The 12,664-nt window shown below is 40.7% G+C and overlaps 2 protein-coding genes across 4 annotated transcripts; one reads left to right on the top strand and one right to left on the bottom strand.

Moving 5' to 3' along the window:
• Positions 1–60: 60 nt before the first annotated feature.
• On the top strand, positions 61–1,423 carry rnf181 (ring finger protein 181). 2 transcript variants are annotated; one of them, XM_058071290.1, is made up of 6 exons: positions 61–177; positions 380–471; positions 546–682; positions 769–884; positions 960–1,034; positions 1,114–1,423. In XM_058071290.1, the coding sequence occupies exons 2-6, from the start codon at positions 386–388 to the stop codon at positions 1,171–1,173; spliced, it is 474 nt and encodes a 157-aa protein (XP_057927273.1). In that variant the 5' UTR covers positions 61–177; positions 380–385; the 3' UTR covers positions 1,174–1,423. The 2 variants fall into 2 exon arrangements, with proteins under 2 accessions (XP_057927273.1, XP_057927272.1); XM_058071289.1 differs by lacking the exon at positions 61–177 and having other exon boundaries at positions 205–471.
• Positions 1,424–2,477: 1,054 nt separating this feature from the next.
• Positions 2,478–11,280, bottom strand: tmem150aa (transmembrane protein 150Aa). Of its 2 annotated transcripts, none has more exons than XM_058071287.1 (8): positions 11,179–11,280; positions 8,793–9,075; positions 7,788–7,835; positions 7,613–7,699; positions 7,334–7,401; positions 4,845–4,972; positions 4,587–4,764; positions 2,478–4,502 (listed from the first exon to the last, which is right to left on the bottom strand). In XM_058071287.1, exons 2-8 carry the CDS (start codon positions 8,855–8,857, stop codon positions 4,195–4,197), a joined length of 882 nt encoding a protein of 293 aa, XP_057927270.1. In that variant the 5' UTR covers positions 8,858–9,075; positions 11,179–11,280; the 3' UTR covers positions 2,478–4,194. The 2 variants fall into 2 exon arrangements, with proteins under 2 accessions (XP_057927270.1, XP_057927271.1); XM_058071288.1 differs by lacking the exon at positions 11,179–11,280 and adding an exon at positions 11,061–11,169.
• Between the last annotated feature and the right edge of the window lie 1,384 nt (positions 11,281–12,664).

Raw genomic sequence — 12,664 nt, 5'->3', positions numbered from 1 at the left:
CCCATTTCCTTTAGATATTGTTGAACTGCTCGGTGTGAGAAAAAAAGGCGAGGCGATGATTGGACAGAAAGATACCACCTGACAGTCACTTCCGAACCACGTGCCATACCACGTGATTGAGGACCTACCCGGAAGAATGACAAGTTGCTTATTGTCGCCAGCCGTCTAGATTTTAAGGCAAGTAGAAACGAACTACATATAATAATACTTCTGGCTCATTATTGAATATTGTTTGTTTATTCGTACAAATAAAAGGGGTAATAACGGTAGCTAAAGTGTCATAGTCGCCAGTAGTAAATCTAGTTTGGTATTTGGATTTTATTGACAGCTCGTGAGCGTTAGCTTGTTAGCATGTTTATCTTTGATGTTTCCACTAAAGAGCAACATGGCATCCTACTTTGACGAACACGACTGTGAGCCGACCAACCCCGAAGAACAGTACCGCCAGAATGCACTCCTTGAACTGGCCAGGTTGTCAGACATTGCTAATTGTGTGTTTATTGTTGTTAATATTATGTTATGTTAATGTGTATTTGTATTTGAAGGTCTCTAATGCAGGGTTTGGACTTAATGGACTCAGGACATTTTGATTCGTCAGACTGGGACCAGCGTCTTCCTCCGCCAGCTGCCAAAGTAGCCGTACAGACTCTTAGTGTGGTGGTTATTTCTCCACAGCAAGCAGGTAAATATCTAATAATAAATATCTCCAATTCTTACAAAACCAATGTCTTACTTACCAGTGTCTGCTATACTATATTGTTGTTTCAGACAAATGCATGAAGTGTCCTGTGTGTTTGCTGGAGTTTGAAGAGCAGGAAACTGTTCGAGAAATGCCTTGTAAGCATCTTTTCCACGCTGGTTGTATACTGCCGTGGTTGGGCAAGGTAAAAACACACACCTCGGTGACGAATGAGTTGCTAAGATTCATTCTTTAACATAAGTTTCTTCCTCCCACGTAGACCAACTCTTGCCCGCTGTGTCGACTTGAACTACCCACCGACAATCAAGAGTATGAAGAGTTCAAGAAAGACAAAGTGAGTGCCCTGAACACACCACAGCATTCTCTTGATTGACAAGGATGTTAAAATGGCTAATGTGCATGTGTGTTAACAGGAGAGACGGAAACAGAGGGAGCACAGACTGGAGGACCTCCATGGAGCCATGTACACATGACGGTGATGTTTCACCACCATGAAACATTCAGGTACTTCAAAACGGTCAGTGACATTTCACACCTGAATGCTGGAAAAAGACATCCTTGACCGCTTTCGATATGCAGTAACGACTCACCTCAAGTCATGTTTCTATACTTTCCTACAGAAATATATATTTTCTTTTATAAACGACAGGCTATAGTTCCATCAGTGGAGACCATGCTGGATTTAATGTCCAATATAACCCACAATTTTACGAAAATATACACTTAAGCCAAAAAATCTATATAATCGTACTCTGGTTGTATTTTGAGTTAACTTTTATTAGGCGAATGTGTCTCTTTTAGCTGGAAATGACACACTGAAGTAGTTAAAGGTTTGTCATTTCGAAAAAGATTCATACCTGTGGAAACCTTTTAGTCTTTTGTTGTTTATTTCCAGGTTTAGTATTTAATGTGTAGTTTTTTCTTAATGGCTCGTGTGAAGTGTATGCTGTTAGATGTGGAACTCCATTTTAAAATACCTTTTATAAGCCTCACGAGGGGTTTAATCACAGGGCTGGTGCTTTAGTGTTTGTACGATCTAGATCAGGGGTGAGCAAACTGCAGCCATCGGGCCAAATCCCGCCATTGCTAAGACGGTAAAATGTTGGAAGTAAACAAGGAGTTAACATACTCTTGAGATTCAAAGTTCATGTTTATCGTTCATAGTTTATATTGTTGTCGCAGCTGGATTACCCAGCATGCCTTGTGGACATAGGTTTTAAATGACATGCTTAGTTTATTTATGTGATGTGTTAACTTGCTGTGGATGAGTTTGCATTTTGTTGCACCGTGAGCAAGTGTCATTCTGTTTGATGCCACCTTTTATAAGGATGGCTCTGCCACCAAAGTTTGCCCACCGCTGATCTCGATGAACTAAGTCAATATGTGTGTGTGTGTAAAGCCAAAATGAGGACCATTCGTTTTTTGTTTTTTAATAAAAAAAAAAAATACTTTCCTGCCGTGAGTTCCTTTGAGTGCCACACGGTGGCCGCGTGGTTAGCATGCTAGCCATACAGTCCAGAGATTGTGTTAGAATCTCCGCTTGGCTTTTCTACAGGTACTGCAGTTTCCCACCACATGTGTCTATATGTGCCCTGTGATTGGCTGGCTATCAGTCCAGGGTGACCCCACCTCCTGCCGAAAGTCAGCTGGGATAGGCTCCAGCATACACCCCAACCCAAATGAGGATAAGCGGTATAGAAAATGGATGATTTCCTTGATTCCCATACTGCAATGCACCAGTTGTGCAGCTGACTTCTACTTCCAACTCCTTTGCCTACAAACACAGTCATAATTTAAGTTTTTATTTCATATTTGAATATAAATCTCTGTCAAATCAAAATACCTAGATGACAAACAGATCCTACATATTTACAGAATGTAGAGGGGGAAAAAAAAAATTGGTCCGAGTTGACAACATGAAAAGTTCTCCATCAGGACCTTTTGTACTGATGTGCACATTTTCTACTGAAAAATACATAAAAGATTGAAAAAATCCAGTGTTGAATTTGGCCACATGGCAGATTGTATTGATGCAGAATAAGAAGTCCAACCTGACATGATGGCTCATACAAGCTGCCAGTAGAAGTATCACACCTTTTGTTTTCAGAAGGGTGAGAGGTGGGCTAAGGCGGAACACAAACGAGTCAAATAAACGACATGGATTTCCCCTGGCACATAATGAGGGATAAGGCTAAAAATCATTAATGCATACAAATCCATACAGCAAGTTGAAACAAGTTTTTTGGCATGAGGTGCAAAACAACAGAAACAAGCACTTTCATCTGCGGCCTGCTGTTCAAGACCAGAAAAAAATGTGGGAAAACTGATGGCTTCATGCAGAATACTGTGAGGGTCTAGCCTGTTATTGGGACACATACATGTGAACAATTAACATGTGAGTGCTTGCCTGGAGTGTGGGATATAGGGAAATCATGATAGAGGAATTGGCACTGTGACGCCATGAAAGGACCGATGTACTCCGCAGCTTTGTCCGTTGTCTGACTCAAAACACCATTCAGCTCCTCAAACTGGCATACGGGGGGACCCAGGGACCAGCCTTATCCTAAACACTTTTAAATATAACATTCCAAATAATTGGTGCCTCTACATTATCAACTGGGATAGGCTCCAGCATGCCCCCGGCGCCTAGAAGATACATGGATGCAGTGTTTCAATGTGTTTAAAATTCAAAGAATCAAAACCGACGTCGGGATCTTCGTCAGAAATTACAAAGACAATTTTTGAAGGAATAAAAAAAAAGGCATTTGAAATCCTCTAGCCTACGACACAAACTACCGGAATATTCTCGTCATTCAGAAAGTGCCGTCCGTGCAGAGATAAGCAAACGTCAGATCCATGAATCGGTGATGAAAAGTGGAAAAGGCCACATCAGCCAACAAAAGACAATGTGGGAGAAGAAAACCTCCACCAAGGCATCCTAGTTCTCTGAAGATCTACATACCTTCCATCTTTTAGTTTAGCATCATCCTGCTAACAGACACAAGCACACTTAAAAAAAAAACACATGACCTCCATGTTAAGAGGTAGTGCGCATCCATTTGGAAACATTCAGTGCTCAAACGACACATTCCTTTAGCATCACTACACAAATCAGTCTCGACTACAACTTAGTAAGAAAAACTTAACACAAGCAATTGGTAGAAAAGGGCGTATAGCTTTTGAATGAATGACTCGTGAAAGTAATAATGGCGGTATTGCAGCAGAACCTTTGGAGTTGGAACCTCACCTGTAGTTAACTTTCCATATGATTTCCTGCTTATATGTTGTGAGAACACGTCCCATGACGACGGCAGACCGAAGCTCCAAACAAGCCGTCTTGCACCTCATGGGGATAAAAGAGGATATTACAGCATTACAGACAGGAGTTGCTTGGATTGGTTATGAAAACAGGACTTAGTCTCTTCCTTCGCATGCCGCTTTTCATCATCTTTGCATGTGCTGACCGTCCAGGAAGCTCCTCAGCAGCGCCAGAGCTACAACATGGCTATACTCTCGGGGGTACAGTTGAGATGTGTGGATGTGCTGCTTCCACCGGGCGACTTGAGGCCCTTGGTGGTAGCGCCGCTTCCCAGCGTGGAGTCCCGAGCCCTGGGGCCCAAGATCACCCCTGAGCCGTGGTGGAGGCATTGCTGCAGGCCCGCCATCATGGTCTCGCCCGTGACGGTGCCGAACTCGTACGTGAAGGTGCCGTAGAAGACCAAGATGTCCACGGTGAAGACCCACTCACAGATGGCGGCGGCGTGCTGGAGCGTGAAGCTCTCGTGTACAAAGAAGATGCCGCCTAGGAAGGAGTGGTTAAGGCCATTCCCAAACATCTGGCCATGGGTGGATAACGCTAGTAAAGTTCTTATGTATTAAAGGATACTGAGAACGAGGGAGACCATGGCGCCGAGTGCCAGAGCCACACGGAAGTGAGCCATCCAGTAGTCGAGGGCGGTTACTGCCACCCGATAGGTGAGCACACACTGTAAGCACACAAAGAGAAGCCCTGCTGGAAAGGCCACGCCGGCGCCGACATAGTGAAGAGATTTGGCGTGGTCAACCTGTCAAGCCGATAAACACAAACAGTCCTGTGTGCTCTATTGTGGCTCTAAATATCAGGATCAGGAGGCAGGGACTTTACCTGGAAGTTGCCCACCATGACCAGACCCACTGCGTTGGTGCAGCCTGACACCAGAGCACTGGTGTTCACCCAACATCTGTGGCTGTGTTCGATCACCTGGGCGTAGCGCAGAAGGCACACCATCACCACTGTGGACGACAACACAAGATCACTGGAGATGCTAAGAGAGTTTTACAGCATACAATAAATGTCATTTTTCCCCAAAACATACAAACAGGAAGTGAGTAAATCATTCCAGAAGAAATTTGCTGAAAAGGTGAACACTGAAGCAAAGCACCAAAATGAAAGGCAGCACTGGGAAAATGGGGCAAAAATGAGTAGTGATTCAACCTGACAGGAAGAAGAGGAGGAATGGAGGAAGGCCATGGAGGGATCATGTAGGGGAGAGGGCCGGGGGGCTGGGGGTGGGAGGGTGGAAGGAAACCGCATTAATTATTGATTTAAGAGCGCTCAGGCTATTTCAAGCCCCTCCATGGCTCTGAAGGCTGACATGGACACCACACGGCATTGGTGTTTGTGGGCATGTGTATACCAGCATACCAGCATACCAGGGGTGGAATAGACAATGGAACTTTGGTTAGTGTCATTCATTTGTTCCCAGAAGGTCAGACTAACTGAAACGGACCCTGTTTCTTCAATTCAAAGAAGATAAGAAATAACTCCAGAAATACCACATGGTACCTTGAATAACCTTGAATGCTCATTTAGGCCTTTAATTTGTCATTTATATGCATTTACAATTGTTTTATGCACACAACATTTTTCATTTTATGTATTTATTTATATTTTATGATAAACTGCAATTGTACAAAACAGTAAAATATTGCTTGAAAATAAGAACAACAAAATAAAAACAATAGAAAACATGTCACTTAAGGTTGTTCTTCATATGAATTGTTTTTAGAACGTTCTCCAATGTATGAAAGGTTTTCACTGCTTTTCTGTTTTTGATTATCAGCTATAATATTTTCAGTTCAGAAGAAAACTGGTGAATATTTGGCTTATTTAATATTTGGCTGCATTTATGAATATGGAATTTTCCCAATACACAAAGAAATTTCACAGCATTCCGCAAATCTTTATGAAGGTTACATTGTAGAAATAAGACCATTTCCATTTTGATGTCAATGAGTGTATTGAAAAGACATAAAAACTAAAATAGAAATTTCGGTCCAAATGGGACATTCATAGAATAAATGCCTTATCGATTCCTCTTCTATTTTGCAAAATGAGCATTGTGACTAGACCCCTCCATGAATTTGGCAAGACGTGACATGCAAGGGTAAAAATTGTGGATTGTTTCAATGTGAAGTTCTTTCACTTTGTTTGGAATAAAAAAACGATTGTGTTCATTCCATATCTTTTCAAAGGGGATGTGAGGGAAGAAGTTTCCCCAAAATACAAGCGCCTTGGGAGGGCAACTTCTATCTAACCTAAGTGTGTTCCTTATGTGTTTGTTTTATGCACACAAAACTAACTCAAACACTTTTGAGAGTCCACCACTGATGACATCATATGTAGGCGATGTAAAAAGGGGGCTGTGACTCTGAAAGTTGCGTCACCGTGTGATGACAGTATTACGCACCAGCATCAGACCACATCTTTCGGGAAAGTTGGTAATGTATGCTGAGGGCAAGGCATGGAGGGATTTGCAACATCTGTATGCTATACCGAACTTGACTGGGAGCCTGTGAAGGTGCATTAAGGTGGGAGTGCTGTGATGCAACGTTTGGACATACTGCAGCCTGTCCGGATTTGTTCTCATATAAGCTAACCGATGTTATGTCATCAAAAAGTGATATTTAGTACACAAAGATGTTACACATAAAGATTAATAACTTCATAAACTTCAATGTTTTTTCCCCAAACAAGTTGCCCAGTGCGGCCATGCAAGGTGCATAAATGTCATAGCCTATGCTGCCCTGCGTCCATGGAGGACCGAGAAAGGTGCATTAATGTCGGACTCTATACCACTGTGCGTCCATGGACAGACAGATTTTATGTGGGCTGCACGGAAGATGAGTGGTCATAACAGACTCTGCAATCTTTGTGGTATATTTGTGGTGTTCCAAGTCCAGCTAATGTTTACATTTGGTTATCATATAAAATATGATTGATGTTGCTCATTCAATTGTTTGCAACGCTAGCAACAGAGTTAACAGACGCAGAGAATGATGGCTTTGCGGCATGTTTTGGTAGTCTGCTGCACTTATGATTGTCTATCTTGGTAGTAGCGTTATCCGAATTACATATTCAAACGATTAGTAGTTCTGAAGTGTAAGCGATGTCAGGTGATTAGAACATGACCACTCCAAGCATCGTGAGAAATTTCGTTTTTCACCACATATTAGCCGCAACTTTATACAAGAAAAAAAAAGTAGTAGCTTATTCACTAGAATATAAAATTGAAACTGGTCAGCACCACATTTACATACACACAATGGCTTATCACCATCACACATTTTCAGGACAAAATGTGAAGGTCTTACCCATGAAGGCTCCAACGTTGCCAATGAGGCTGAACAGGCAGCTTTCAGGAGGGTAAGAACCACATTTACTGGAATAGATGAAAACAAAACAGAGAATTAACAACACAGTTTCATCACATACACTTTTTGTTTTTTTACTATAACAGCTCTCACTGCATTATAGGAGAACTGCCTGTATAAAGGACCACAGAACCATAGCATGCTAATCAATGCCTGTGGGCCTTATGGTGAATAATGTACTTGTGCATTGAAGAATGGAAGGAAGGTTAGACAAGAGACCTGATGAGGGGGATGTCCTGGATGGTGCAACAGGTCTTGGGAAACCCTGGTCGGAGCAGCTCCTCTGTGCACGTTACGTTGTAAGACCTGCAACCATGAAACAACAAGGTCAGGGCAGATCATTCTGCATCACTGTCTCGTGTTAGGGGAAAAGAAAGAGATGTGAAATGCTCACCAGTTCTCCACTGGACAAACATGGTGATTCATCACAGCCATTGCGTATCTACAGAAACATTCATATATCATGACACAGTAGTGGTAGTACGTCACGCATCACAGCAATGTAGATCCTGTAACTTAGAATAAAGATTTCTCGTTAATAAAATAAATTACATGATAAATGAAAATGAACAAAATAGTTTTGCCGGTCTCCATATCTTGCCATGTGCATGCGTGTCTGTTTTCATTATCTCTCGCATCCAAAACAGACAGGAAGAGAGTTCACTCTGTTCAGCACCTACACGCGTCATATTACAATGATGAACAGAATGAAACCTCTCGTCAGCCATATAGTCGCTTTGTCTCTGTGGAGGAGGCGGGGCTGCTAGCATACATACACACAGCAAAGCCTTTTGAGGAGCAAGGCAAGCCAGTAAATTAGGACAGATTGTAAATCACATTTATTTATTGGCAACAAAATGGCTAACTTTTCTAATCAGATGCGTCAGTACACATTGCTACTAAATCTTCGACAAACTGTAATGCCTGTTCATCTATTATAATCCCCAGAAATATATTTTCCTTCACCCCGACAACATCTATTTGTATTTGCTCGTACATGTCCTTTCTACTATTACCAAATAGCATGATTTTAGTTTTACTTAAGTTCAATGATGATGATCAAACCATCATTTTAATATTAACATTTCATCTCTGACCTTTTTAATGATGTCTGGTGTCATTGAAGTTGAACAGTTTTGGTCCCAGTATTGACCCCAGGGGTACTCCACATGTAGTATTTAAACTTGCAGATGTGTGTTCTCCTAGCTTTACATATCGCTTCCCCCCAAAAAGTGCAGTTCCCCTTTAAGATGTGTATCTTTGGTGTATATAGCGTTTCTATAGTAGGTTTCTGAGACCAGTTAACCTCAAACAGAAATCATTGCTAATATGAAACAGTATATAAAAAGCCATATCACAAGACATGTGATGTTTCAATATAAAAGAGTGCACCACTCACACTATCCATATTCCTGTGATGGAGAAGGCAGACAGGCTGACAGGCAGGACGATCCAGGCAGTCATTGGGCTGGCAGTGAGCTGGCTTTGTCCCAAGCATGGGGTGAGAGGGCGGCTTCGGATTGGAGTAGCGACACGACACTGGGGTTCAGATGGGAGCGGGTGGGGTTGCGGGGTCACTAACACACAGGGGAACACACAAGGAGGGGGAGGGGGGGTACGAGAGGACAGAAGGGGGAATGACACGACTCTTCTGCTCCAGAAACCCTGCAACCAGCCACAACCTGGTTGAAGAAACAATAAAGGGATTTTTTTTGTAATTGTTTTGTTTACATTGATCCACAATATATTAATGCATGTAATAACGTAAAAAAAAACTGAATTCATGTGATCACTTCTCCTGTGAGCTGAATGAAAGCCAGCAAGCCTCACTACAGCCATGATAACTTGGTGAGGATGAGGACTGAGACAAGGTCAGTCATGTTGCGTAGGGGATCACACAGGATGTCTCATTTTACACAGTATACACTAACACGTATGACGGACCTTTGCCGAAAGGGGATTTGGTGCAATTTGTCTTGACCATATCCATGGAGAATGGGCCTTTCGTTCCTAAGGAAATGTTTCACTGACAGATAAGACTAATCCTATATAATGAATAATCTTTAAAGGGGACCTATTGTGCTCATTTTTTCAACCATTTGTATTGAGTTGTGGTCTCTATAGAGCAGCTACACACAATAACCTGCACAGAAAACATTTCAGATTTTGCTTTGATTTGTGCTTCCTGCCTGTTTTAATTTATTCCACCCACGGCCCACTTCCGGGCATACCCACTTCACTCTGATTGGTTACATGTCCAAAGTGTTTCCTACCTATGAACCATATAAGGAAGTCCATCCCTCTGTGACATCACAAAGCGGCAGTTTTACCACGCCTTTTGAAACAGAGCGCTTTCAGCCATCCCAAACTTCTTTCAGTGCTCACTTCCAAATGCACAAACTTCATTATCTGAAACTTTTGCATCATTTAACACAAGAATACAACATTCTAACTACATTTATAGGTCAGAAAAGTGGAAAAAGCATAATACGTCCCCTTTAATATCCTTTTCTGGAGACGTTTATCCTCGCTTTGCTTTGACAATTTCCTCTTAATTTAGTGTCAGTGTCAATTTCCCATACATTCATTTATATACGGTGGGCCGCAACACATATTTGGCACTACTTGTTCACCCTCACACATTATGATGGGACTGTGCAGCTTGTTGTTACTCTAGTCAACCCCCCCCCCCCCCCCTCCCAAAAAAATAAAAATAAAGCTAATAGTTACAACTCTAGAGACATCTCTGGTGCTATTGGACACTTCTGGAGACCAACATTGTGAAAACGACAAAAAGAAAATGACAAAAAAGCGATAAAAGCAAGTTTACAAGTACTTTTAACCACATTTGTTTTGCGGCGTTATATACCCCCGCCCCCCGTAGTTACGGCCTATTCGGCAAATTTGACAGCTCTACAATACTGTAAAACATTACAGCCCACTGCTAAATTGCAGAATTTCTCTCATGCAGTTGCTTTTGTGGTTTGTGCATTTTTGGCATTTGTAGCATTTTTCTTTTGAGTGTTTTTGTAATTGTAGTATTTTTAATTTGCATCATTTCCCTGTTCCATTGGGTTTTTTTATGGTGTTAATAAACAATGGTGACATTATGGTGACATTGTGGGCCACCTTACATTACATTCACTTGTACAGTCTAAACAGGATCAATCAAAAGCTGCAATAAAACACTTAGCACCAAAGTTTATGACAGACAGCTGTCAGACTGATTTAGGATTTTAATTTACGAGAAAACACACTTCTCATAATACAATATAGCTCTACACAACAAACCAAAGATGATGTCTACAAATAGCATGGCTGTAAATAGTATATAGCGTTTTATTAGCCACTTTTTAGGATTTTAAATTATCTAGTTACTGCTTCTGGATGACAACCGTTACATGATGGTCTCTGCAGAAGAGGTGAACATGAACGCACCACCACCGGATCTCTTCCTGTTTCTATTGGGGCCATCATTAAACACAACAGTACAACTCGGCTAAATATTTCCGACAATACACTGACAAGACACAACTTAATAGCGCTCAAACATAAATAAAGCCACTGAACAATTTGAACGAATTTTCCAATCCATTGCTCGAATGAACCGCGTAACGGAACCGCTAGCAGCGTTAGCCTCGACGTTGCTAGTTAGCGTGCACTTTACCGGCTGTTCATGACGAACGCTCACATTTCGATTTCCGTTTAACCTTTGTGATAAGCTTCTCATCGAGGCAAACGAGAAGAGCGTGGGATTCGTTGTTTACCGATTCATTTGGACCTACCTCCAGCTGGCAAGACCCTCACCGCGCACCAACAACCTTGGTTTCCCTTCACAAAATAGCGCTTTCTTTGCTAATCAAGTTGGCAATAAGTAGCTTCCGCTTTTGTCCTTTCAAAATAAGACATGAGTTTGTTGACTTTTTTTCTAATTTGAAGAAAAAAAATGATGAATGATGCATTTAGGAAAGTACCTCTTCACGAGCTTGTAGTTGTTTTGTAGTAGTTTGTATTCAACACAATACAAAACATAATGGCACATATAGTATTTGATACTCTTGTAATATATATATATATATATATATATATATATATATATATATATATATATATATATATATATATATATATATATATATATATATATATATATATATATATATATATATATATATATATATATATATATATATATATATATATAGATCCATTTAACCTTTAATGTTACTGTATTCATTCTATCTTAGAACATGCCAAACATTCAACTTTTATTTTCAAAAACTTAATAAATGCTGGTTAGTATAACTTAACCGATGGAACAAAAGTATGTAAAAGCATGTATAATATCATTATAAGGTATGTAAAATGTAATTTGATTTCTCCCTCAGGCAAAAATGAGAATTATTGACACATAATTGACTGTATGCTACACAATATGATGAAAAATGATTTAAACAACATAATTACAAGAAAAGCCACAGAGATTCTATAGTATTTTGAGTGGTTCAATTTAAGGATGTAGTCAAAGAACAATTGTTATATTATGGGATGTTGCTGTTTGCGGTCTCCTGCAGTAAATAAACACGACTGGTTGGTATATGACAAAGGAAGGATTATAATCCACATTCTTGTGTTTCTAAGCAGCTTTAAAAGGACTACCATTTGATCCGTAAGTCTTTCAGACTTAATGACAGCCAGGAATCTCGAGCAGATGATATGAATCCTAATAGAACACAAGTGAAGAAAGCCATCACTTCATTAATACTACAACAATGGAAGTATTACAGTGATGGTATTACATATTTACAGTTTTTTATACTGTAATAGACTGGTTCCACTCATATTTCACAGGCCGCACTCAGTTCATACAGCTCATGTCCTTCAATCTCTCCACAGTCATGACAGGTGTGCCTCAGGGCTCTATCCTCGGTCCCCTACTTTTCATAATTTACCTCCTTCCACTTCCATCTCCTTTAGAAGATTCAATATCCAGTTTCACTGCTTTGCTGATGACACCCAGCTCTAGTTTGAGTTCTCAAACAATAAAGCATAGTACATTTGCATCACAAAAATGCCTACAAGACTACTTTGCAGTCAGACATGTTTACTTTCACTTATCCCAGCAGGTGAAAAGTGCGTAACAATGGACAGGTGGAATCACAATGGACTTTTGGACAGATTTTTTTCTAGTAGGTATTTTTGTGATGCAAATGTATTATGATTTTGAACGCATATTTTGTTTTGAGAAGCCAAACTCTTGACTTAGCTGTT

The sequence above is a fragment of the Doryrhamphus excisus genome, chromosome 4 (genome assembly GCF_030265055.1).
Source record: "Doryrhamphus excisus isolate RoL2022-K1 chromosome 4, RoL_Dexc_1.0, whole genome shotgun sequence".
NCBI lineage: Eukaryota > Metazoa > Chordata > Actinopteri > Syngnathiformes > Syngnathidae > Doryrhamphus > Doryrhamphus excisus.
The sequence above is the reverse complement of the archived record's forward strand: the minus strand, read 5'-3'. Positions and strand labels throughout refer to the sequence as shown.

Excerpts from the sequence above, each read along its gene's own strand:
- rnf181 (XM_058071289.1), top strand. The coding sequence starts at position 365 with ATGTTTCCACTAAAGAGCAACATGGCATCCTACTTTGACGAACACGAC. Across the intron at positions 885-959 it reads TACTGCCGTGGTTGGGCAAG|ACCAACTCTTGCCCGCTGTG; the intron begins GTAAAAACACAC and ends CCTCCCACGTAG. Across the intron at positions 1,035-1,113 it reads AAGAGTTCAAGAAAGACAAA|GAGAGACGGAAACAGAGGGA; the intron begins GTGAGTGCCCTG and ends GTGTGTTAACAG.
- tmem150aa (XM_058071287.1), bottom strand. The coding sequence starts at position 8,857 with ATGACTGCCTGGATCGTCCTGCCTGTCAGCCTGTCTGCCTTCTCCATC. Across the intron at positions 7,700-7,787 it reads GTTTGTCCAGTGGAGAACTG|GTCTTACAACGTAACGTGCA; the intron begins GTGAGCATTTCA and ends TCATGGTTGCAG. Across the intron at positions 4,973-7,333 it reads CAACGTTGGAGCCTTCATGG|TGGTGATGGTGTGCCTTCTG; the intron begins GTAAGACCTTCA and ends TGTCGTCCACAG.